Here is a 27,450-nt window from a genome sequence, read left to right as displayed (position 1 = left end):
CAGCATTTCTTACCATGTGAATTCTGATATATTTGTGTATATTTTGCAAAAAAATAAACTGATTGGGTGTGGAGTAACTGAAAGTGTAAATCATGAATACCCAAATTACTCTGACATTTTTGATGAATGGATGGAATTTTATTATATTCAGGATATATGTCTTTTAATGTAAATTTATGGATTTTTTTAAATAAAAAAAATGTAATGCTAAATTTAAATCCCTGCATTATTTTTATGATTGTTATATATTGTATGTATATAAAAAACTACCATAATAATTATTCAATGCACACACACACACAGTTGTGGCCAAAATTTTTCATACACTTTGCAGTATCTGTAAAATGTTAAGTTATTTTACCAAAATACGAGGGATCATACAAAATGCATATTATTTTTTATTTAGTACTGAGCTGAATAAAATATTTCACATAAAAGATGTTTACATATAGTCCACAAGAGAAAGTAATATTTGAATTTATAAAAATGTCCCCGTTCAAAAGTTTTCATCCCCTTGGTTCTTAACTCTGTGTTGTTAGCTGAATGATCCACAGCTGTGTTTTTGTGTTTAGTGATAGTTGTTCATGAGTCCCTTGTTTGTCCTGAACAGTTAAACTGTCTGCTGGCCTTCAGAAAAACTGTTTTTTTTCAGTATTTTTGTGTATTTGAACCCTTTCCGGCAGTGACTGTATGATTTTGACATCCATCTTTTCACACTGAGGGACTCAGAAAGTTACAGAAGGTTCAAACACGATGTATTTTCTTTAAAGACATGAATGCTTTTATTCAGCAAGGATGTGTAAAATTCATAAAAAGTGATAATAAAGACTTATTGTTATCTTATTTAGGCCAGTACTAAAATTATAAACTAAAATATACAACTGTATATATATATATATATAATTTCTTAAAAAAAAGAAAAAAAAGAATAGAAACTTACTGACCCAATGCTCTTGAACTGTAGTGTATATTATTAGAAAATGATTTCTATTTTAAATAAATGCTCTTCTTTTTATTTTTGAAAAGAAGCACCCCTTAGATTTAAAACAATTAAGTATCACATTTGCATGTTCATGGTTTTCTGAAGTTGGTTAATGGTCACATGGGATAAAATATTTAATCGTTTTTACTAAGTGTTTTATTTGGATTGTTATTTTAAAAAGATTTATTTTAATTTTACATTTTTATGATTTAATTGTTAGCTTTTCATTAAACTCACAAACCCCCTGCAGATGCTTCATAAACCCCAGTTTGATTAAATATGTTTAATGCACTTCATGTTGTTCTTTACAATGGATGGAATATATATAAACACATGCACTTTAAAGTAAATAATGTAAACGCTGTCATTAAATGTTAACTAAATGAAATCCTGCAGCCCTTGTGGACTTCTTGTGAATCAAGATGAATTAGAAGACTACTGTATGTCTAGCTATATTAAATAGAATAAAAATAATTAAAATGATATATATACAATATTTTAATTAAGTTTATTATGAGATAAAAAAACGTGTAGTTTTAAAGGTGACGACATTTTAAAATGTCAGGATAGCTGAGTGACTGAAATACAGTTTTAGTGAATAATCATATTTAGATTCTTTATTCCGTCTTTCCCTTTAAATGCGCTGCTCTGAGCGCGCTCGCGGTCTCATGGTGTGACGTCACGGCGCAGCTGACAGCAATGAAGCGCACTTAACGTTAGTTTAGTCCGCGCCGGTGTGAACGCAACGGTAACCGCAAACCTCACGCGGATCCCGTATGTTTTTGGGCTTGTCACGGCCCGGTATCGCGTATATTACACCTATGCTCGGTCGTGCGCTCATAGTGCCGCTCTGACACGCGCGCAAAGCGACTGAAGCGTTGTTTTAGCTCACTCCTGAGAATTTGGCGCCTTTGCTCTTTTATAACGGTTGTTTCAGAGCTCGCTCAAGTGCGTCAGTCGTGGCCATGATCACCTCCACCCCGATGGAGAGCCGTGCCTCCACCGTGCGCTCCTCCAGGCGGAGCGGCGCGTCTCCGTCCGGCGTTAGCCCGACGCGTCTGACGCGCCTGCAGGAGAAAGAGGACCTGCGGCAGCTCAACGACCGTCTGGCCAACTACATCGAGCGCGTGCGACAGCTGGAGAACGACAAGAGCTCGCTGCAGCTCCTGCTGGAGGAGAAGGAGGAGGTCACGCGCAGGGAGGTCGGGAGCGTGCGCCGCCTATACGAGACCGAGCTCGCGGACGCGCGCAAGGCTCTGGACGCCACCGCTAACGAGCGCGCACGGCTCCAGATCGAGCTGACGCAGCTGCAGGAGGAGCACCGCAGACTCACGGCCAGGTCAAGAGCTCACTGACACCTACAACTCGCACATCTACAAACAAACAGGTGTGAGATAACCAGTTTAAACTCGCTATTTCTGACATTATTAATAATAATATTTTTAGGGATGTAACGATTCACTCAACTCACGACTAAATGAGTTAATTAAATGCGTCCTTTTACTATTTCTTGGACAAAATGCTGCAGGTTTCTTTGTGAAATTGAAATTTAACTTTATAATGATATACTATTATTGCTTTTTCGTTGGTTTTGATTGCTTCTGTTGTTCTCAGTTGTGAGTCACTTTGAATAAAAGCGTCTGCTAAATGACGAAATTTAAATAGAATGTGAATAGCGACTAAATTGAAATCTGAAAACAAGCCCGAAAAATCAAGTAAGTTAAATAAGTAAAACTTCATATAAACAAAACAAGGCTTAGTCTGTGCTCTTTCCGTTTAAAACGAGAGGAAACCACTGCATTTTAATCACGATACATACATTCAACACGAGCAGTTTATAATCTAAATTAGGTTGTATAATTTCGAAATTTGAAGCAAAAACAGAATTTGACTTGGTTTGGTGAACTGCAGCAGGTGGAGCTTAGAGCGTTTCCTTGGTTACCGCTGTAAACACAAAAGCGCCGCACTTATGAACTTTAATATGCTTCATACAGAGACAAGATGAACCGAGATAATAAGTTCCCCTCAGATATATTATTTGATATATATTATGTATGTATTAGGGGTGGCACGGTTCATCATTTACACGGTTCGGTTTGTTTCATGGTTTTAGAGTCACGGTTTTCGGTACATTTCGGTATGTGCTATGTTTATGGAAAAAACTATACTTTCTGATAAAAAAGAAGAATATTCGAACCAACTACAAGCAACAGCACAATTAAATACAATAGAATAAAGATACAAACGATAAACAGTGATTTTCATTTTTTTTAATCTTTAAAGCTTTTTAATTAAGAGAAGTGAGTGATTTCTTTGTTGTTGCTGTTCGATTAATATAAATACTGTCACTTTAAGAGATTGCACTGATACAGCAGGCCTATGTCTGCTTTAGGATACTTACCAAAACGGGCATTTTGAGACAATTTTTGTGTGAATTTGTCCATTTAAACACAATACTTAAGAGAGAGCTTATGTTTGCGCGCGTTCTGAGACGCGGGTTTGCGCGCTTCGGATGAGCGCGTGCACAAATCTTCTCACTGCGCGCGCGCGAGCTCGCGTCCTCTGGCTCTTAAATGTTTAAACTGACAAAGCTTAAATTATTTTAGTTTAAATGCATATTAACGTGTGCTCTTCTCGTCTGTGTGCGCTATCAGCACCCGGATGATGACGGAGTAAATGACTGTTCATACTCCAGCATAAGTCATTCGCACTGATCAAGAGTGAATGATTTGTCCAGGGGTTTTTTTTTGTTTTAGTTTTTTCTCATCGCTATTGTTGTAATGTCTGGGAATCCAGAATGCGCATCCATCAACAGAAACATATATAACATATAAGTTGAACCCAGTTTGTTTTACGTGCGTGTGTGTGTATATGTGTGTGTATATATATATATATATATATATATATATATATATATGTATATGTGTGTACTCTAATTACCAGTTCGTATAAAACTAGTTTTTATACTTTGAGTACAGTTCTGTTTTTTTTTCACTGTTTTTTTTATAATTTTTTTCAACATTTACATTATTTATATATCATGACTTTTGTTTTAATCAAAAGTAACTTAAAAATGAGAAATACAACGTGATTTACAGTGATGCACTGTATTTTACATATTCACTGTATTTTTTCAAATCATTATATTTTTAAATGTTTCAAATTCATATTAAATAAGTAATTTTTTAAAATAATTTTCAAAGTTTTTAAATAGCTTGTTTTATTTTTTTGATTATTTTACTTTGTTTTATGTAAAGCACTTTGAATTACCATTGTGTACGAAGGGGCTATATAAATAAACTTGCCTTGAAGTAGAAAATAACACACACACACACACACACACACACACACACAAAGCATAGCATATTCTTTTCCAAACTGCGTTGTTGCTGCAGATTGTTGTCAGTGTCAGCGCTGCGTGATGAATGTGGTGTCTGTTCGTCACGTCTCAGGAATAGTAAGAAGGAGAGTGAGCTGAGCACGGCTGTGGGACACTGGAGGAATCTGGAAGCCGCTCTGAACTCTAAAGAAGCTGATTATGCCAACGTCCTGTCCACCAACCGCAGGCTGGAGAACGAGCTTTCTGAGCTCACCACCCAAGCGGCCAATGTGAGCGCAAACTAACAGTGTAGCTCATGTTTACAGAGGTTTAGTGCAGTTTATAAGCTTTTATTTTATATAATTGTTGTTGTTTTTTTTTTTTTTTGTCTTTTAATGTTTAATTTATTTTAGTACATCCAATCAAAATGAGTTTTGCTTGGCAACTAGCTAAAAAAAAAGTAAGTTTTATTTCAAGTAATGAAAATGTTTTTTTATGGTTTTAGATTAACAAAAATTGAATTTTTTTTTATATTGTATTTTATGTTTTGTGTTTTTGTCGTGTGTGTGTGTATTATTATGTTATTTTTATTTACAGTTTATTTTAGGATTTAAGTTGCATTGTATGAAAATTAGAAATATTGCTTTGGCAACTAGCTAAATATATATTTTGTTGCAGTTAAAGTTTTATTTCAAGTTTAATTTGATATTGATAACCATGAAAATAAATCGAAACATTATTTTTTGTATTTGGTATTTCGTTTTTATATATATATATATATATATATATATATATTTTTTTTTTTTTTTTTTGTCTAAATAGTTGTTTTTTATTTCAGATTTAATTTGTTGTTTTTTGTACTTCGTCACACTGTGAAAATGAGAAATGTTGTCTTGGCAAGTATATAAAAAAATATTTTAAATCAAAAATAAAAATTTCTAAAGTTTTGTTTCAACTAATTAAAATGTTTTGTATGGTTTTATTTTAAGAGTAATAAATGTGAAATTTTTTTCTATTTTAATAAATTTTTATGTTTTAAAATTTGTATATATATATATTTTTTTTTCTTTATTTTAACTTGTTAGTTTTAGTAATTTTGTGTTTATTGATTGTAATTGTGTGTGTCAGTCCACTGCGTGCTGTTTTTTTTTTTTTTGTCTTTTGTTTGAGTTGTTATAATGTGCAGTCATTTCTGAACTCTGAACCCAACGCAGATAACCCAGTAAGCTCTTCCTCCGCCTTACAGCTTGAATCAGGGCTGCAGAACCTGAAGACGCAGCTGAACTCGGAGATGCTGCGGCGTGTGGACGCAGAGAACCAGCTCCAGACGCTTCAGGAGCAGCTGGACTTCCAGAAGCATCTCAGTGAACAGGTCTGTGCTGTGTTCTGCTGATGATGGTGGTGTGCAGACCGGGCTGTGACTGCGTCTGCGTCTGCAGGAGGTGCGAGAGATGCGCAGTCGTCACGAGAGCCGGCTGATGGAGCTGGACAGCGGCAGACAGAAGGAGTTCGAGGGGAAGCTAGCCGAAGCCATGAAGCAGCTCCGAGAGGAACACGAAGGCCAAATCCAGCAGTACAAAGACGAGCTGGAGAAAACCTTCGCTGCGAAGGTACAGACGTCTGCTTCTGTTCACCTCAACCTTCCCTTCAAAAACACGCATTCATTTTAATCATAATCTAAAACATAATTTCTCCCAAGGTCTGCTTATATTTTTTATTTAATATGTATATTTGACACACACACACGCATATATATATATATATATATATATATATATATATATATATATATATATTTCTATTATATTATTATAGTACTTTTGTTTGTATTATAAGAATACATATTTTGTATTATAATAATAATTCATTATTGTTTAGAAAGTTAGATATTTAGAGAGGAATTTGTTATAAAATGTATTATTGTATTAATATTATTTACATTATAAAAAGTCTTAACTATTTTTTTATACATAAAATATAGATACATTGTTTAAAAAACATTAAGTATTGAAAAAAGAATATACAATGAAATATATTAATATTTGTGTTTTTATATATTAATTTTATTTTATGATTACTATTATATGTATTGTTTTTGTTATTATAATTATTATTATTATTGTAGTAGTAGGTTTTTTTAAGTCATAATGTTGTTTTGCATGGCTCTGCCTTTAAGAAACATCCTGGCACTTGTGAACCCGCTGTCAGTCAGTAATACCAACACATTTCTTACTTGCTTTCTATCAGCGTTCATGTGTGCATCTGACCAGCATTCAGCAACAGACCGTGAAACTGCTAAACACACTGCGAGAGCAATAATAAAAACATTTTGCTTCCTTCTTTGGCAGAATAGAAAAGACAAGCTGCCCAAAATCTCCCCAAATACTTTCCTCAGTTTCCTCCAGATGCTGGAGCTTTTAAAGCGGACGTGTATGAGATCATAAACCATGTGTTAAGCAAATTCCCCTTCTCTTCACATGAAAACTGACTGTAGGAAAGCCCATATTCTTATTTTATTGCAGTTATAAATCTTCTGATGCGTTTCATAATGCAGCAGCAGTGCACTAAATCAAGCTTAACCCTTCGGTCGCATTCAGGTCAGTCTCACTCCGAAGCAGTTCATTATTTCTAAAAAAAAAAAAAAATCCATAGTTTTTAATACAGGAAAGCTGTTGCATATGGCTCAAGGCCATCAAAATACACATTTCTTTTCCAGATTTTAAAAAATATTTCTTAAGTTGTATATAACCATGTGAACAAAAAATGTGTGCAGATCAGTTTTGACTGGGAAGCTGTACGTCTTTTCTAAAACAACCATAGTTTTTAGTTTGAAAAACTAAAACTCTGCATATGGGTTAAGAATATATATATATATATATAATTTTTTTTTTTTTTTTTTTTTCCAGATGTAAAAGTTTCCTTTTAAACTAAATTGCTCCATCTTTGGACCCAGAAGTAGTACATAAAAAATGTCCCCCCCAAAAATCCATAGGTTCGGATTAAGGTTACCAAAATATATTTTATAAAAAAAATATATATATTATTTTTATTTTTAAGAGATCAGTATGTATCACAATATGCATTTTATTATTTTCAGGTTTTTTTTTTAATGTAAACTGTCACATCTTTGAAGTTCGGGTCAGTTTTGATCTGGAAGTAATCTGGAAGTTTTTCATAAAAAAATTATAGTTTTTAGTAAGGGAACAGGTTTTTTGCATATGAAGTAAGATGATCAAAATGCACCATTTATTTTTTTTTCAGATTTGTACAATTATTTTAAACTAAATCATTACATGTTTTGAAAGCTGGCACCTGTTGATGAAGCGCGGTCAATCGTCTTTTTCATCCAAAGATGAGTTCATGAAATTAAAATAAATATATTTTATTTAAAAACATTCCAGAGTGACATTTTATGTTGCTTTGATGTTGTTTTGTTAGAAAAAGAATATGTAGGTTTCACAAATTTGGACTGTTTTTGATCAATTTTATTCATTAATAATGATAATTATCAGTTTATATGTTATAAATGTAATATAATGAGATACTAAAATAAAATTGCTCTGGAATACTGCAAAAAAAATATTTTTTGCAATAGTTGTTTTGCAATAGTTCTTGTAAAATGTAAGATTTCGTAGAACGTATATTTTTTCAATGAACAAAAACGGGGTATAATGTGGTAACAGCATAGTGAAACACAGTAACATTCAAAAGTTTGACCATTTTTGCACTTTCTCTCATTAATGAGAAGTTAAAGATCAGATACAATATGATTTTTGTTGAAAAAAATGAAGTTTCGACTGTTTCATAAGCTCAAGTTTCATTGGGTCAAAAATGACCCGGGCATATGTGAGCGCAGTCTAATGCGATTTAAGGGTTAAAGAGTCTTTTCCAGCAGTCAGATGTGCATGTACATGTGTCCGTCTGTCTCTCAGAGTGAGGTAGTCTGCAGTTTCTCTCAGCTGAGGTGCAGGAAAACTGTAGTTCAGGGATTTGAGCAACAGGAAGTGGCTTCTACGACCTGGACGCACAGGAAGTGCTTGAGTCCATCACATCTGTCTGTCATGGTACCTCAGTAATGTGTCAGTCATTTCACCGAACAAACGCTCCTGCTGGTTCTCAGTGCTTTGCGTCGATCTCTTGCAGCTGGAGAACGCCAAGCAGGCGGCGGTGAAGAACAGCGACTTCGCCTCATCAACGAGAGAAGAGCTGGCGGGAACCAAACTCAGACTGGAGTCTCAGTCCATTCAGATCAACAACCTGCAGAAACAGGCAATGATCCTACAGCTGTGAATACTGATATTAAAAGCTTTTTACTTCACATTTGTTCATTTCAAGCTCCTCAACACTACTGTTCAAAAGATTTAGAGGACTTTTTCAAGCAAGGATGTGTTCAACTAATCAAAAGTGGCAGACATTTATATAATTTCTTCATGAAAAATAGATGTTTTGAGTTATTTCTATATATTTTATTATATATAACTATCATTCAGAAGTAATTTAAACATTTAAAAAAAAAAAGAAATTAACTTATTCAGCAAGGATGCATACATTTTTTAAAAGTGACAAAGACATTATAAATTCTTCATGAAAAATGTTAAAATAATAAATAATATACTATATATATATATATATATATAAATAATTAGGAGTATCCATTAACATGTACATTACTATTTTTTATTTTCTATTTTATATATATATATATATATATATATATATATATATATATACACTACTTTTCAAAAGTTTGGGATCAGTAAGATAAAAAAATACAGAAAATAAACAGTAATTTAGCAAAATGTTATTACAATATAAAATAATGGTTTCTATTTTAATATCGATTAAAGTGTAATGTATTTCTGTGATGCTCCGCTGTATTTTCAGCATCATTCCTCCAGTCTTCAGTGTCACATGATCTTCAGAAATCAGAAATATGATTTATTATTAGAATTATTAATAGTTGTGCTGCCAAATATCGATATTTTGTGATTATTTTTTTCAGGATTCTTTGATGAATAAAAAGTTAAAAGAACAGCATTTATTCAAAATATAAATCTTTAATGACAATATAAATCTTTGCTATCACTTTAAAACATCCTTGCTGAATAATGGTTTTAATTTCTTTAAAAAAAAAAAAAAAAAAGAATAAAAATGTACTGACCCCGAACTGTTGAACTGTAGTAAATATTGTTAGAACATTTTTTTATTTTAAATAAATGCCCTACTTTTTACCTTTTTTATTCATCAAAGAATCTAAAAAAAAAAGTATCACAGCTTCCCAAAAAATATTAAGCAGCAAAACAGTTGATAATTCTAATAATAAATCCCCATTATTCTGATTTCTGAAGATCATGTGACACTGAAGACTATCACAGAAATAAATGACAGTTTAACAGAATCTTATTTTGAATCGTAATAATATTTCAGGTTTTTGATGAAGTGAATGGTCCTGTGGTGTTGACTGATGTGTGTGTGTGTGTGTGTGTGTGTGGCTCAGAATGCGTCTCTGGAGACTCGTGTTCAGGAGCTGGAGCAGATGTTGGACCGCGAGCGTCAGATGAACCAGCAGCGGCTCTCACAGAAGGAGCAGGAGATGGCTGAGATGAGGCAGCAGATGCAGGAGCAGCTGGAGGAGCACCAGAACCTGCTGGACGTCAAGCTCATGCTGGACATGGAGATCAACGCTTACCGCAAGATGCTGGAGGGAGAGGAGAAGCGGTGAGCTCCGTTTAGGGATTTCAAGCTCATGGACACTGTTCAAATGGTTTTTGTTCGTTTGTTTTTGAAGAAATTCTATTCACCAAGGATGCATTAAATTGATCAGAAGTGACTAAAGGAGGTTTATACCATTGCTTCATGAAAAATGGTAATTGTTAGTGCACGATTGATTTATATTTTATTATTATGTATAACTACAAAGTTTGGACAGATTTTTTATTTTTTTTATTTTACAATATTACTATTATAAAGCTAGGACGCATCATGAAATTGATCAAAAGTAACAGTAAAGACATTTATAATGTTACAAAAGGTTATATATTAATGTTAATTTCAGCATTTAAGTTTTTAATTTGCTTATATTAATTATTTGTTTTATATTATTGTTGTATAAAATTATATTGTGTAATAAAAATATATATATATATATATATATACTTATTTATTTTTCATTATACAATATTATTTTTTTATAATTTTATTTACATTTCTGTCATTTATATATATATATAATTTTTTTTTTTTTTTTATTGTGTGGCATAATGTTTTTATCTACCTTTTTTTTATGCATTTAAATTTATAATAATTGTGGCGTTCAATTATACATTTTAAAAATCAAAAGTTTTTACATTTAATTCAAGCACTGTGAACTAACATGAACAACTGTGTTTTTATTAGCTATCTTTTAACAAATGCCTTTTTTGGTTTGTTTTTGTTAGTTTATTATTTTTTTGTTTGTTTTTATTTCATGTAAATGCTTGGGTTAAATGTCCATTTCAACAATTATATATAGCCCATGTTTTATGCATCATTTGAATTTAAATAACGAAGCATCCGTTAGCCGTTAGCCGTTAGCACTGACTGATGCAGAGTGCTGTGTCTGTGTGCAGACTGAATCTGTCTCCGAGTCCGGTCCAGCAGGCGTCTGTCTCTCGCACTCACGCTCAAGCCGTGAGGAAACACTGGACGAGGAAGCGCAAACACGAGGGCTCGAGTTCAGGACTGTCCCCCAGCTACAAGCTTTCCCAGCATTCCTCGTCGCGTGGGAACCTGTCCATCGACGAGATCGACCTGGACGGACGCTTCATCAGGATCAAGAACAACTCGGATCAGGTGCCACTCTCTGAAGACGAGCACCAGAGCTAATTTAGCACTAATAATATCTAATCATATTTTGCAAGTTTAAGTAACTTTGCTGATTTTTTTACTTTTATTTTTTATCTATATAAATGTATTTTTATTTGTTTGTGAAAGTTTTGTTAATCTTTTATTTTTGGCAGTATGTCTGTGTAGTTTTTAAACATTTTAAATGTTTCGCTTTTAATCATTTAGTGTTTTTTTAGTTTTGAGTTTGTCACTTATTAGTTTAATGTACTGTAAAGTATTAATATTTAGATTCGTCATTTTTTTCATTTCAATTGTTGTAATTGTCCTTTTTATTTTTTTTAGTATATCTAAATCATTTTTGAAATTTAGATTTTTATTTAAGATTTCGTCATTTTGATGTTATTGTCACTTAACTAGTTGTAATTTTTTTCTTTAACTTAAGTAATTTAGTTTTTAATTAATTAGTTTTTTTTACTAATGTATGTCTATAGTTTTTATTAATATTTCGTTTTTTGTGTGTTTTACTTTATACAGTATTCCTTTATCAATTTTATTCAAGTTTGTTATTTTCAGTTTTTCTTTAGTTTGTGTACATAGTTTAGTAATATTTATAAAAAAAAAAAATTAATTTTCATTTTAGTAAGTTTTAGGAATAAAGTTTTTTATTTCTCTGTGTTTGTCTATATAACTTTTAATAATTTAAATATATTTTAAAAAAAATTATATATATATAATATATATATATATATTTTTTTTTAAATATATTTAAAAAATATATATATTTATAAAAATCACTTAGCAGCCAAGGCAGCATTTCCAATTTGTTTAAAAAAAAAATTAAATATAATTTTTTTATTTTTTATTTTTTTTATTTTTTTTTTTAAAGACATTGGAAATGCTGTCTTGGCTGCTAAGTGATTTCATTTTTTTCCCCCAAGTAAATGTTTTCTGGTTTAATAATACGCCTGCAGTAGAGTGAATGTGTTCGACTCTGTTCATAGCTGTTTGTGTTTCAGATGTTGATGTGGTGTGGTGTGTTTCTGGAGGACTCGAGATGAACGTCCAGCTCTGTGTGTGCTTCCAGGATCAGTCTGTCGGCGGATGGGTGTTGAGGAAGAGTGAAGCAGAAGCTCCTGACGTCGTGTTTCAGATCCCCTCTCCGTGTGTGCTGAGCGCCGGACAGACGCTGACGGTAAGCCTGCTGAAGCCCTGCTGAATGATGGGGTGTGTCTGTGTGTGACCCGTCTGCGGTGTGTGTTCAGGTGTGGGCCGCGGGGTCAGTGATGGAGCAGGTGCCGCGGGGAGATCTGGTGCTCAGGACCCATGAGACCTGGGGCCCGTTTGGAGAGGTGCGCGTCTCCCTGCTGAACCCACAGAACGAGGTGAGACAACGGTCTACAGATACACCAATGCTTGTGTGTTAATAATATCAGCTTGGTTAATTCAACACGCGTGTCTATTCCTGACTTGATGTTTAATGCACGATAAAGCAGTTTATTCACCTTGTACAGTTAATCATTGTTTATATAGTGTTTTTTTTTTTGTGCAGTGTTTTATTTGTGCAACGATGATTTTGAAGCAGGTAATGATTTAAACGGTGGTTAAATTATTACTTTAGCATACAACATTTTACATGGAAACCGTAATAAACATATATTTGCGCGATCTCGGAGAGCCTGAAATAGATGTTCACCTCATAATTTATCCAGAGAAATAACCGACTATATACAGTACGGATTTAAAGACATGAAGCTTTATTTCCAAGATGGTAAGTTAAAGCAACGCAAAGCACCGGCAAAAGTTCACCAAGTAGTTATTTAAAGCTTTCTATAGATATATTTATCATATCTATGAGGCATGTATTCACTGAGTTTCGGTACATTTTTGTACTCCTGTTAAAGACGACACAGCAGAAAGAACATCGTGTTTGTTTTCTTTACTTTATAAAAGCACAACGTTTTGTGCACTCACAAGATCAACACAAATAAAAGTAGACCCTTTGCAGTTACAAATTATGTATTACTCTTACCTTATGAGCAAAAATCACAGCATATCCACTGAAAAAAGTGGTCACGCTGGTGTCTATACCGAAGTGTCTCTGCACAAACTATTGGATATAGCGCTCATTTATCTGAGTCTAATAGCTGAAACAGTAGTATAAGCGGTTTAGGGAGTGTTTATCTGTTCAGATCCATTCAGACACAGTGAAGATCTGATCAGAATCAGTGTAGAGGGTCAAGCCTGGAAGAGTTCGATGCTAGAGAGAGTCCAGCTGGTTTAGACAAGGTCAAAGGTCAAGAAGACCAAACTACAGGAGCTGGTCATCCGAGGATCATGTGACTGCAGTGGAGGGTAGTCCATAAGACATTGAGCCATGAGATGAGATTTTTTCAGTTTAAAGCCCTTTAAACACTTCATTTAGATTTTCTTTTTATTTCATTTGTCTTGAGAGGTTTATCTTGTGATGCACTTTAAGCACCAACAGTAAGTTAGGTTTTCAGTAAGTTACCTTTCTTGTAGAACTGTGCTTCAAATAAAGAACAATCATTTAGGCTACAAGTCAATATTGCCGAAATGGACAGTGATTTAAAAAAGAAAAAAAAGTGTTCTTGTAAAACTGCGATGCGGTCGAAAATTTGGGTGCACCTAACTTTTGTGCTGCAACCAGTTAGTCTAGAGCCCTGTCATAAAGAAATGAGCTATATTTGTGTTAAATCAGGCGCAGAAGACGCGCACAACTGAACGGTTTCAGTAGATCCTGTTCCAAATCTAATTATTGGAATTAAAAAAAAAATTGTTTTAGTATTCAATCTTTTTTTATTATTATTAATTCATTTATTTTATTTGTTAAATTTGTTTTTACATTTTATTTAAAATGTTTTCAGCAATTGTAGGGCTGTAGCTATTGCATATTTTAGTAATCGAGTATTCTGCCAAAAACTCCATCGAGTAATCGAGTAATTGGATAAAATGTGTTTTTGCTTAATTTAAGTGCAATATTAATTATGCAAGAGAAAATAAGACTCCTGGGTCTCTTAAAATTAACAACTAAGTTTCCTTTTTTAGAAAAAATCTATTTTTATTTTTTAAATGCATCGAATGCAATGCATACATCAAAAATACACATTTAATTATTTCCATTGTTTCTCAGTCTGTACTTGTACTGTGAACAATGACAAAGTTGACGGATGAATTAAGTGCCATTCAGTTGGGGTTTAACTAAAGCATTTTCTGAGATAAACATTAAACAAATAAAACATTAATTTAATTTATCTTAATTATTGAAAACTTAACTTTTTGGTATTTTGGTAAACAAAGGGGATTTACTATTAAAAATAAGACATGGAAGAAATGTGTGATTAAACCTTAAAAAAAATAATATTATAAAATAATATTTTTAGTTTTAGTAGTTTTAGTAGTAGTAGGCTATGTACATTCTGCTGAACAATAGTCTTTAACCTTTAATAGTCTTGAATAATAGTCTTTTTTTATTTTGACGGGTTGACGTACCTTTACAGTTCTGTGTATGTGATGTGAGGCTAGTTTTACTCAAATCAAACGCTCAGATGCTCATGAAGTGACTGTCAGAGCAGTTCTGGAGATGTTCCTCATGTGTTCACGTCTTATTTAGTGAGACAGAAATCACCGGAGCGTCACGCGCGCTTCAGTGTGTGTAAATAAAGGAAGACGTGCTTCTGCTCCATTCATTAACAGAGACACGCAGAACATGCAGGATTCATATTTAAATAGACTGTTCCGGCTTAATATTTACAGATATTAGTTCATATCGTGATTTGATGTAAGTGCAATGACCTATGTCTGATTAATTCATTCAAAATGTGGCAAATTCCGTGCCATTCCGCGTTAAACTGTGAATTCCGTTTTCATGACTGGATTCCGTGATTCCCTCCGTGTTTTCTGCATCGCGGGAATCATAGAGCCCTAGTTGTGGCGTGCCAGCTCTATCTTGCAGTGGACACACACCACGACGTTCTCTTTACGTTTGCACGAGAAACACTCCTGACTCCTTGCAGAATGCGACTTCGGACGCAGCGCTTGTGTCTCCTTCCGCTTTGTCACATTAAAAACATCATTGTGAAAGAACCTGACGTGAGATTTAAAATAAATTAAAAGAGGCTTCGAGGCAGAGGAATTAGCCTCGATCATTTTTTGTAATCGAGTTACTCGAGGAATCGTTTCAGCCCTAAGCAATTGTATTCAATTAAATGCAATTTTCACAGTTTAATAGTATTTTTATTTTATTTTATTTTACTTTACGCAATCTAAATGTATTTTTATTTTTAATAATACTGCTACTAATAATAATTATTTATATAGTTTAATTCATTTTGTTTGATTTATTTTGAATTACTTTAGTTTCTTTTTTTTTTATATTGATCTATGTTGTGTGTTTGTTTTGATCATCAACAGCACGTCCCAGAAGTGTGAACACTAGTGTTCAGAGATGATGATGATGATGATTATCATATTGAATAAACAAATCGTGATCTATAGAATCCTGCATCGATCATTCGGTTTAATTGCTTGAAACACTAATGAATATAAATGAAGTCTGCACTTCTGATTGCTTTGAGAGTGCAGCCTCTAAAATATGACAATCTGATAAATGAAGGATAAACGAGAGCCCTGATGATGTTGAGAGGATTCAATCGTGTGTGTGTGTGTGTGTGTGTGTGAGACAGGAAACGGCAGAGTTTTGTCTGGTGTGTGTTCAGGGTAAAGCTGACGAGGATCTGGAGATTGACGAGAACATCCCGAGTCGTGAAGTCCACCTGCGCCGACAGGTAAAACTCTTTCTATCACATCAGATGATTTGTTCGTTTCCATGAGAGGAGCTCAGAATGAACATCACGGGGTTAACACTCGCACAAAATGCATGAACTTTAAATGCAATGCAACTCATTTTGGATAAAAGCATCTGTCGATTGCATGAATGTACTGTAAATGCCACATTTGTTATTTTCAGGCAATCTGTTTCTTTAAAAACATGCTGTTTTCTCTGAAAGCGACATTCATGTCGTCTCTTCTTCACCTGTGTTTTGTAAAAGCCCAAAAGAAGAAAAAAGAAATGTTGTTCTCTGTCCTGATGGGCTGGAGGTGAGATGGATTCTGTCCGTCTGTGCTTGGCTTTCGCAGGAACCGCAGCTTTGCATGTTTTCTGACACGCTTTAACACGCGTGTGTTTCATCTGAACACACTCAAGAAACAGGAATTCAACATTTAAGCTGTTTTCTGATACAGAGCGGTTTGAATTCCTTGTTTTCCTTTAGAGTTTAGTTATGTGACGCATTCACCGAGCAGCCGAAGTTTCTTTCTATTTTATGTCAATAGAGCACTATTTATTTTTGTTAATAATTTATGCATTTATATTTTTAAATATTTTATTTTTATTTTATTTATTATTATTCTGATGTATTTCTATTTGCTTTTTGTATTTTCTGTATGTACATATTAAATTTTATTTTAAGTGTTATGTATTTTTTGTTTGTTTGTATGGAGTCATTTAGTTTTTTTTTTTTTTTTTTTCTGTATATTTGTATTTTTAAAAAAAAATCATTATGTATTTATCTGCTAGTTTTTTATTTCTATTATGTATTGAGTAATTTTGTTTTTATTTTATTTTGCATGTTTAATTAATATTTGTATATTTTTATGCATTTGTAATATTTAAAACTTTAATTCATTTAATAAGCATTTCTTGCCATTTTAAATTCTACTACTACTGTTTCTGTCACTGCGCATGCATCTATTTTCTCTCTGCTGCTGTTTGTTTCTCTCTGCTTTGGTTGATTCAGTTGTTCTCATGCCTGTGTGTGTGTGTGTGTGTGTGTTTGTGTGTGTGTGTGTGTTTCAGGCTCAGAGACACAATCAGGACGCCAGCTGCGTCGTCATGTGAGTCTCGTCTCGACTCCAGACGCTCATCTAACCGTTCGCTCGCACTTATCTCTGAGAAATGTTCAGAGACCAAACTGGATTCTTTTTTACATGAATTCTTTGCTGTTCTTGTTCAAATAATAAAGTTTAAAAACTGTTAGTTATAAATTAAAATAAATGCTTTTTGAAAAACCATGTTTAACGATTATTTCTTTATGATCACGAGGTTTCCGTTACTTTTTTATTATTGTACTGTCTTTACAAGATAAACCCCATAGAGTTGATTTGTGTTTCTTTGGCGCCTGATAAAGGTGTTTGTTTCATTATATTTTATTCTGATCAACAACAGGACAGTAAAATGTTCTTTGTGGGACTTAAAACTCTAGTAACATCAGAATTCAGATCAATGTTGATTTGAGAATTTCTAGGTTTGAGTAAAAAGGGGAAACAAATAAGATTATTGGCTTAATTATTTACATAAGATATACACCATGATTACTATAATCAGTCACCACAAGTTAACCATAGTTTTGCATCACTAACCATAGTTTATCCGTTAAATTTTTAGTAAAACTGTAATTATACAAATAATCAATACACCAAAAAAAAGTTTACTTCACTTTTACTGTAATAAAACAATTATTTTCTTAAGGAATTAATATCAGTATACTTTTATAATTGTATTGCTTTTAACAATAAAAAAGAAAGGTTAACCGATTTTTCATAAACAATTTCAAAATATCTGTGAAGAGCAGTTATTGGTGAATTTATTTGACGTTATGAAGATTAGAATCAATTGAACCGATTCCTCCACCAAATGATTCAGTGATTCGAAGCGCTACAGTTTGGCGCTGGTGAACCCTGCTGGTCAGAACGTGTAAGTGCAACGAGGACTCAGCCAAACATGCATAAAAACACCTTAAACAAACAACTGTACGTGTTTTATTGAAAATGTACTGCATTAAATGCAATTAACAAATCATCAAATACCATCAAATTTCAAAATATCCGTTTAATATGTGTTATTTGGCTTGTTTTGTTTAATGGAGAGCTTAAGACAAGAGGGAGCTATATATATATATATATATATATATATATATATATAAAACTGACCTGCAGAGCTGCGCGCATTCGTTCTTCCCGCGCTGTAGGTGTCGCTGCTGCTGCTGCTGTGTGACGTCACCGGAAGCGCTCAGCTGCTGCTGTTGTTGTTGATGTGGCCCGTCGAGGATGCGAGTCATGGAGTGAAGTTATCCTGATTGAATCGATCGGAGATCCTTGAATTCACCGCGGAGAGACGGACAAAGAGCCGGCAGCATGTTTAAGAGCTGGAGCTCGTGGCTGGGAGGAGAGTCTGAAGAGAACGAGGAGAAAACGGACAAACAGGAAACAGCAGAGGAGGAAAACATCACCACAGAGTCTGAAGAAACTCCACACATCCTCCAGCAGGCCAAAGGACTCAGCGGTGACACACACACACACACACACACACACACACACACACACACACACACACACAGCACTCCATCTGTGATCCGATGAGAGTATTCGGGTTATGACGTCATGTGATTGACAGGCGGACATAGTGACAGAGTGACACATGAACTACTGATCCATTACTGTAGTACTGTACCAGTTACAGCATGTTTTCTGATGCGGGATATTTATGTAGTATAAAATGACGCTAGATTAAAAAAAAATATATAATCAAGACACACTTTAAAGGTTGGCTTGAGAAAGCTTAGTATAAAAATTAGAAGTAACATAGTAGTAAAAGCTTGAAAAGTTTAAAACAGATGTAGGAGACAGACAGACACACACACACACACACACACACAGACAGACACACACACACACACACAGACAGACAGACACATACACACACACACACACTCACAGACAGACACATACACACAGACACATACACACACACACACACACACATACACACACACACACACACACACTCACAGACAGACACATACACACACACACAGACACACACACACACACACACAGACAGACAGACAGACACATACACACACACACACACACACAGATAAACAGACACACAGTCACACACACACACACACACACACACACACACAGACAGACAGACAGACACACACACACACACACACACACAGAGACAGACAGACACATACACACACACACACACACAGAGACAGACAGACACATACACACACACACACACACAGATAAACAGACACACACACACACACACACACACACAGACAGACAGACAGACACATACACACACACACACACACAGAGACAGACAGACACATACACATACACAAAGGTTGTGAGTTCGAGTCTCAGGCCGGCAGGAATTGTGGGTGGGGGGAGTGCATGTACAGTTCTCTCTCCACCTTCAATACCATGACTTAGGTGTCCTTGAGCAAGGCATCGAACCCCCAACTGCTCCCCGGGCGCCGCAGCATAGATGGCTGCCCACTGCTCCGGGTGTGTGTTCACAGTGTGTGTGTGTTCACTGCTCTGTGTGTGATGGGTTAAATGCAGAGCACAAATTCTGAGTATGGGTCACCATACTTGGCTGAATGTCACGTCACTTCACTTCACACACACACACTCACAGACAGACACAGACACACACACACACACACACACACACACACACACACACACACACACACACACACACACACACACACACACACACAGAGACAGACATACACACACACACACACACACACACACACTCACAGACAGACACATACACACACACACACACACACACACACTCACAGACAGACACAGTCACACACATACACACACAGACACACACACACACACTCACAGACAGACACAGACACACACACACACACACACACACACACACACAGATAGACACACATACACACACACACACAGAGATAAACAGACACACACACACACAGACACACACACACACACACACACAGATAGACACACATACACACACACACACAGAGATAAACAGACACACACACACACAGACACACACACTCACACATAGTCTTGGCTAAATGAACATTCTTTCAATGTAAGATGATTTTTGATGATTTTTTTACGCACATTTCTCCGTCAGGCTACTTTCTGAACTTTGCGAGTAACGCGTCTAAGAAGATCTCCGAGTCTGTGGTGGAAACGGCGCAAACTCTCAAGAAAACGGTGGAGGAGAGCAACATCGACGGCATCATTGACAAGGTACAGACAGAAATCAAGAGTCCATGTTTAGGACAAATAAAATCTATTGTTTGACACGTAGCTAGTAAAAAAATCACTTTTTATACAATTTGTTACTAAACGGTTGACTTGTCACGTCAAATTTAAGTGACTAATAATCCTTTTGAAATAATATTTTTTTTTAAATGTATTGTATTTCTTATTTGTTTCACCACCCTGGCATTTTTTATACTTTAATAAAATAAATTGAAAAATTAACGTTAAAAAAAACGTAAAACAGATATTTTAGTCGCTGTCTGTATGTTAAGCATTGTACTTTGATTTTAAAATTAAGGAGTAAATCCCGACCGATGTTAATTTAGTATCACGGATATACTTTTGTAGTTTTTGTTAATATTTGTACGTTTAAGTAGAGTGGTGCAATTAATCGAAATACAGCTTAAATTGCGATTTTGGCCTCCAGTGGTTAAACAACATACTATAAATGATATAAAGCGATTATCGCGACCCATTTCGCTCCTACATAAAAGCCGAATTTTACGCGTGAATCTGTAAAATAATTTAACGTGACTTTTCCGAAATGGGACGTGCTTGATTTATTAAAGTCTTAAAAGTGTGAAAGAGCACTTGCGCTGTTTCTAAACTATCAGATACACGCAGAGAAGCTTGGTGATTATTCACATAAAGCTTCATCAGTTCTGTCTTACAGTAAGTGAACGTAAACGGTAGAAAATGAAAATAGGTGAATAACAGTAGTTAAACTGGATCCGTGTAGCTCTTAAAGTGACAGTAGCCTAATATTCAGATTAATCAAACAACAAAATACAAAGAGAAAATCACTCACTGCTGTTGACCGAAAGACTTTTGTAGCTTTAATAAGAAACAAAGGAAGTTTAATTCTTAAAGTGAAGACCAATTATTCAGAAGCTGTTAGCCGAATACTTTAGACGTAGATAAAAAGCTTAAAGCACTGTTTGTTTCATTTGTATCTTTTTTCTTCTTTGATCTTTGTTTGTTTTTATTACTATTTACCTTTATTTTACCAGGAAATAATCCCATTGAGATTCAGAATCTCTGTTTCAAAGGAATCCTGGCCAGACGGCAGAATAATAGTTCCATTTTAAAAAATACATATACAAACGTTTAACAGAAAAAGACATTTTGGCAATTTAAACATCATCTCGACATATTCACCAGCAGCACTCAGTAACAGCACATGTGCATTTAGTACTCAAATACTTATTTATCCTCATTTTAAATTCTGTCATTGTCGGTAAATAGTCAAAGTTTAGCTTATTCTGCAATTTATACCAGGAAAAAGGTGCAAAAAGTGGGATTAGTCACAAATCTTAGTGCTGTATGATATACTGAATCTGAAAGCTTTGTTTGCATGCATATATAAGATATCACCATAATCCAGCATTGACATAAATGTTGGTTTTATAAGTGTTTTTCTTGTACTAAAAGAGAAACATCCTTTGTTTCTATAATAGAAACCCAACTTTACTCTTAGACCCTCTATATGCTGTTTGAAAGACACATTTTCTTCTATATTTATAGACTGATACTCAATTACTTAGATGATAGTTCAATTACAATCTGACTAGCATCTTCTGTTTTCCTTGATTTAGAAAAGCACATCATTTTAGTTTGATCAGAGTTTAGTACAAGTCTCAGTTTCTGAAGATTCTTCTGAATAATTATAAAGGCAGATTGCAGATCCTCTATAGCACTTGTCAAGGCTGGAGCAGAACAATACAAAACAGTATCATCCGCATAAAAATGACATTTAGCATTTGTTACATTTTTACACAAGTCATTTATAGAAATAGTAAATAAAATGGGACCCAAAATGGACCCCTGGGGAACACCAGTTTGTATAAATAATGAGTTTGAGGACACACCATCAACATGAACACTTTGTGTTGGCATAACAGTATCCCTAGCGTCAGAAGACAGTGATTTTATAACTTTCCAAAATTTTGAGGGATTAGCTGAGCTATCACATAATTCATTTACATAAAAATCAGATTTCGCTTTACGTATCTGAGATTTTTGCCAGTCTGAACTATTTTTGGATTTCTTTGCCATCGACCGAGCAAGATCACGGTCATGAATTAAACCAGACAATTTCTCTGAAAACCACGGATTATCACGGCCTTTGATTATATATTTCTTAAAAGGTGCATGCTTGTTTATGATATTCAAATATAGTGACATAAAATATTTCAACGCTATTTCGGGATCTGGTATCAAATTCACTCTGGTCCAGTCGCAAAGATTAAGATCAATACAAAAGGCTTGTTTACAGAATGACTTCCGATTTCTCTTAATTATAGTACGCGGTTTACATTTAGATATCCTGGCATCTCTCACACCTGCAATAACGCAGTGATCATCGTCGTTTAAGGCAAGAAATAGTTTGAGAAGATGTTAAAATCCATTAAAAAAAAACAAATTAAAACTAGGTAGAACAAACAAACACTAAACAGGACAAAGGATAAGCTGCCATCTTGGAAAGTGGGCGGGGGATGTGACAGTTTTTTTATTTTCAATCATTTTTTAAGGACTTTTTTTTTTTACATGTGTTTTTTTTATGCTTTCTGCTGTGGTATTAAAAACGGTTAAATTTCACTTTAGCTAAAATATAGATCCAACATTATTCACAGAAAATATATATTAGATATATTGTGTGTTTTTGTCTCATCTATTATTATTATTTTTTTAATATGTGTATATACCTTTATTATTATTTTTAATTTTTCACTTTACTTAATGTTATTAATTTGTTTTTTAATCATTTTATTAATAAAAAATCCTATATATTTAATATAAAAAAATTTTATAATTACATTTTAATTTATTAGTTTTATCTCTAATATAGATTTTGATTAGATTTGTTACTTTTATTATTTATTTATTACTTTTAGTTACTTTAGTCCTTCAAAACAAAGATACATTTTATTATATGAAATGAAATGCATTTCCGTCCAAGTTTATTTAATTTGTTTATTTATTTTTTACTATGGTTTTAGTTCAGACAGTAATACATCTCTTACTCAATCCTCCTTCAGACCATTTTGGGAGATTTTCAGAAGGAGCAGGAAAAATTTGTCCAAGAGAAAAATGCAAAGAAAACAGGTATGGACATAAATGCTTGAATCTGTGATTTTGTGCAGCTCTTTTGAAGGAAAATCTTTTTATACACTTGTTTCTTTGCACAAATCCTCAATCTCTCGACCGTAGACGCCGCCGTGCCGCCGTGGGTCGGATACACCGAGGAGGAAACCATTCAGCAGCAGATCCTCGCTTTATCCGCTGTGAGTCCCCTGCTTTACCTCCATATTTAAACATCAGGACACTTGAATAGTTCACTTAAGTAATAGACTCTAACATATAAAGAGTACAAACACACACACACAAATGAAGCGGAATATAACAACATTGAGCCAGAAGACTCCAGTAAGAGATCTGAAATCAGATCGGTTACATTTCTGTTCAACTCTGATGTTATTCTTTCTTTGACTGTTGTAAAATGAATGCAAAAACTGGGATTTTAAATGCACACAAATAAATCTAAACACTAAATATTACTATATGTGTAAAATATAAGTCCAAAGCCACAACCTTTTAAATATTTTTTAGTTTTTTTTACTTGCACCAGATGGCACTAATCTGCCTTCAAAAAAAAAAAAATTTTTTTTTAAGTCATTATCTCTATTTTAACATAAAATACGGCTATAAGTAATAGAAAATATATCTTAAAGAAGTATAATTCTCAATGTTAAAAATGTTGTTCTAATTATTGAATGTATATATATACAGTATATATTAAATAGAACAAATAAATTCTCTCAAAATCCGAAATAAAAAATATTCTTTAATAAAATATATGTGTCCCTTGAGCACAAAAGCAGTCTTAAGTCACTGGATTATATTTGTAGCAATAGCCAACAATACTTTGTATGAGTCAAAATTATAAATTTTTCTTTTATACCAAAAATCATTAAGACTTTATGTAAAGATCATGGTCCTTAAAGATATTTCCTATTGTAAATCTATCAAAACTTCATTTCTGATTAGCGATATGCATTGCTAAGAATTAATTTGAACAACTTTAAAGGCGATTTTATCAATATTTAGATTTTTTTGCTCCCTCAGATTCCAGATCATAACAATAGAAAGCTTATTTATTCAGTTTTTTTCGGAAAAAAGTGACCCTTATGACGAGTTTTGTGCAGACATATTACATTGATTGTACTGAAAATAAATAATACGTTTAATTTCAAGTGTCCGGTCAGGTTTAACTCGTGACATAATGAACAACAGGAGTGTTTCTGTGTCGTTCAGGACAAGAGGAACTTCCTGCGCGATCCTCCGGCCGGAGTTCAGTTCCAGTTCGACTTCGAGCAGATGTACGCCGTGGCTCTGGTGATGTTACAGGAAGACGAGTTGCTCAACAGGATGCGCTTCGACCTCGTCCCCAAACAGTGAGACTGGCTCTGTTACTGCTGCATATCACGGAGGGAGCAGGAGCGTCTGAACCTGTGTGTGTGTGTGTGTCAGGGTGAAGGAGGACGTGTTCTGGAGGAACTACTTCTACCGTGTGTCTCTGATCAAGCAGTCGGCTCAGCTCACGGCTCTCGCAGCGCAGCAGCAGAGAGAAGAAGAGAAGAACACCGCCTCCACGCTCAACGACAACATCTCAGGTTCACACACACTCACAGATAGGACGGATCTCGTTCATCAACATATAAAACACGTAAACCTAGTTTAGAGAAGTACTCTCATTTTCATTTAGTGGGACTTAATGTACTAAAATATATTTATTTTCTGTTTTCGTTTCAATTTAGTTTAGGTTTTAGTAATTTTGTTGTGAGGGTTTTTATCATTTTTTTATTACATTTTAGTTTATTTAGCTTTAGTTATTACAGCAATAAATTATTATATATTTATTATTATTATTATTTGACGTAATACTAAATGAGAACGATTGCCTAGGCGACAAATAAAATAAAAATAGTCATAATAATCTTTTTTTTTTTTTTATGGTTTAGTTTGACTTAACAATAATAACCCTGCAACAAAACGATTTAACTTTAAAAATAACTAAATACAAAAAAATTATAATAATATATATTATAAGCTGAAGCGATTTATTTTAGTCTCTCTGTAGTAAAAGTCACAGTTTAAACTCTTGGAGAATGAAGTGAAGCTGTATTTTCCTGCTTCACAGAGAGCATCAGACCCAAAACACCGCCTGTGGCCATCAGCGCTAAAGCTAAGGCTAGCCAGGTATGGTTTCTCCTCAGATTTGCATCTCATTCCAGCCTCCAGCGATTAAGCGTCTGATAAAGCGTCTGTGTTCTCTGTGCTGGCAGGAAGAGGAAGACATCTCCACCAGCCCCGGCGTGTCTGAGTTCGTGAGCGACGCGTTTGACGCCTGTGATATAAACCAGGAGGATCTGAGGAAGGAGATGGAGCAGCTGGTGCTGGATAAGAAAGACGGTGAGCTCCACAAACTGCACACAGCTACCGTAGCTATAAGACAATTCTATTTTTATTTCTATCTTTTATTCCTTAATAAATGAATAAATGAAAATGAAAAAATAGCTGAAATGTTTGTTTTTAGCGTGCAGAAACATTATTTATTTTCTTTCCAGAAACATTTATTTCATTGTGTGCCACTTTTTAAATAATTCATTTTTTACAAGAGTTTTTTTTTTTTTTATGTATATGGCATTATTATTTATTATTATTATTATTATTGCGTAATGATTTTTATTTTTTGCTGAGTTTTGCTTTTTGAGTTATTTTAAAATTTTGCATAATAGGCTGTTTATTTTACTTTGTTTTTTTGTGTGTGTGTTTGTGTGTATATATATATATAAATATACAATTATTATTATTATTTTTTAGACTGTTTCACAGTCCTGCTTTTTAGGAAAAATGTTTTTTTTTCTTTTCTCCTCACTATTTTAGTATCATTGAAATACTCGCTATATTTTTATTAATATTTTGAACTACTTTTAATTTTTTTATTACCTGTGTTGACTTATTTTAGTTTTTTTTTAGTTTTTTTCTTATTTTACGTTTTTTTTTAATTATATAGTTTTTTTTTATTAGTATTTTTAAAGTATGCTTATATATTGTTTATTAAATTGTGATTTTAAATTTTAGTTTTAGTTTTAGTGCTTGGTTTTATTGTAGTACTTCAGCGTAAACTAAATCTTTTAATGTTTTTAACGCTAAAAGGTTGTTAATAAATGCCACTCTTTATTAAGTATTTGCACTAATAATTAATAATAATTTTATTTATGTTATTGCATAATGATTTTTTTTTTTATATGACATAATGAATTAAATCTTCCCTCAAAGGAAAGTGTTTATTTTACTCTGTTATTTTATCTTTAAGACTTCTCTATTTCAGAAGTCTTCAATATTTCTCGTTTTCCGACAGAAGAGACGGCCGACTGGGAGAAAGAGCTGCAGCAGGAGCTTCAGGAATACGAGGTGGTCGTCGACCCGGAAAATCGTGACGATAACTGGGACCGCGAGATCGAGGAGATGCTGCAGGATGACAGCTAAAGCGTGACAGCGCCACCTCTGGTGTGGAGGACGCACTGCTGTGCCTCAGCGCTCAAATGAAGAGATCAGCAAGAGTTTCTACTATTTCATCAATCTGACTAGACTGAAATATCAGGATTTCCTATAAAAAATTTTAATAAATGTGATGTTTAGCAGTAGAGGGATTCGGTGAGGGGCCAGCATGCAGATCATAACACATAAATCAGATGTAATCTGCTGGTTTAATTTTTCTTTCTGACTTATTTCTGCCATACAGACCTTCTTATTGCATTGTAAAAGCAGACAGAAACTCAAAAAGCTGAACGGTTGTAATGCTCCAACACTATAATCGCACATAAACTCGCGTTTTAATGGCTTCTCATTCCTTTATTGGTTTTTGATTGTTGATTTGATATTTGTACTCTGATCATCGTCTGGTAGGTTTTGGTGAAGTTGAAATCCAAATTGAATTCCATAACTGTTTATTCACACAATGTAAACGTGTTTGTAAGGTGAGGGCTGTAATATAACTTTGTGTTTGTTTGTTGGGTTTTTTTTCAACTTGCACCTTGTTTTATTTCATTTAAGATGAATAATCATGATTTTGTTGCAGTAAATAAAGTCTTAAACCTTCTCTTTTCTGGTTCCTCCA

The 27,450-nt window shown here is 34.0% G+C and overlaps 2 protein-coding genes across 6 annotated transcripts; both read left to right on the top strand.

Moving 5' to 3' along the window:
• The first annotated feature begins 1,671 nt into the window (after positions 1-1,671).
• Positions 1,672-17,216, top strand: lmnl3 (lamin L3). Of its 2 annotated transcripts, XM_059540728.1 has the most exons (12): positions 1,672-2,321; positions 4,435-4,591; positions 5,548-5,673; positions 5,741-5,911; positions 8,234-8,365; positions 8,445-8,570; positions 9,799-10,019; positions 10,910-11,132; positions 12,211-12,318; positions 12,389-12,508; positions 15,830-15,931; positions 17,002-17,216. In XM_059540728.1, exons 1-12 carry the CDS (start codon positions 1,948-1,950, stop codon positions 17,041-17,043), a joined length of 1,902 nt encoding a protein of 633 aa, XP_059396711.1. In that variant the 5' UTR covers positions 1,672-1,947; the 3' UTR covers positions 17,044-17,216. The 2 variants fall into 2 exon arrangements, with proteins under 2 accessions (XP_059396711.1, XP_059396712.1); XM_059540729.1 differs by lacking the exon at positions 8,234-8,365 and having other exon boundaries at positions 1,676-2,321.
• A 960-nt stretch (positions 17,217-18,176) lies between these two features.
• syap1 (synapse associated protein 1) lies at positions 18,177-27,432 on the top strand. Of its 4 annotated transcripts, none has more exons than XM_059540531.1 (9): positions 18,177-18,486; positions 20,134-20,252; positions 23,306-23,372; positions 23,478-23,551; positions 24,582-24,721; positions 24,798-24,940; positions 25,468-25,526; positions 25,613-25,739; positions 26,662-27,432. In XM_059540531.1, the coding sequence occupies exons 1-9, from the start codon at positions 18,339-18,341 to the stop codon at positions 26,817-26,819; spliced, it is 1,035 nt and encodes a 344-aa protein (XP_059396514.1). In that variant the 5' UTR covers positions 18,177-18,338; the 3' UTR covers positions 26,820-27,432. The 4 variants fall into 4 exon arrangements, with proteins under 4 accessions (XP_059396514.1, XP_059396513.1, XP_059396516.1 ...); XM_059540530.1 differs by having other exon boundaries at positions 26,647-27,432; XM_059540533.1 differs by having other exon boundaries at positions 18,178-18,486; positions 26,695-27,432.
• The last annotated feature ends 18 nt before the right edge of the window (positions 27,433-27,450 follow it).

This window comes from Carassius carassius, chromosome 46 (assembly GCF_963082965.1).
Source record: "Carassius carassius chromosome 46, fCarCar2.1, whole genome shotgun sequence".
In the NCBI taxonomy this organism is placed as follows: domain Eukaryota; kingdom Metazoa; phylum Chordata; class Actinopteri; order Cypriniformes; family Cyprinidae; genus Carassius; species Carassius carassius.
Note: the sequence above shows the minus strand (reverse complement) of the source record. Positions and strands in the feature narration are given on the sequence as shown.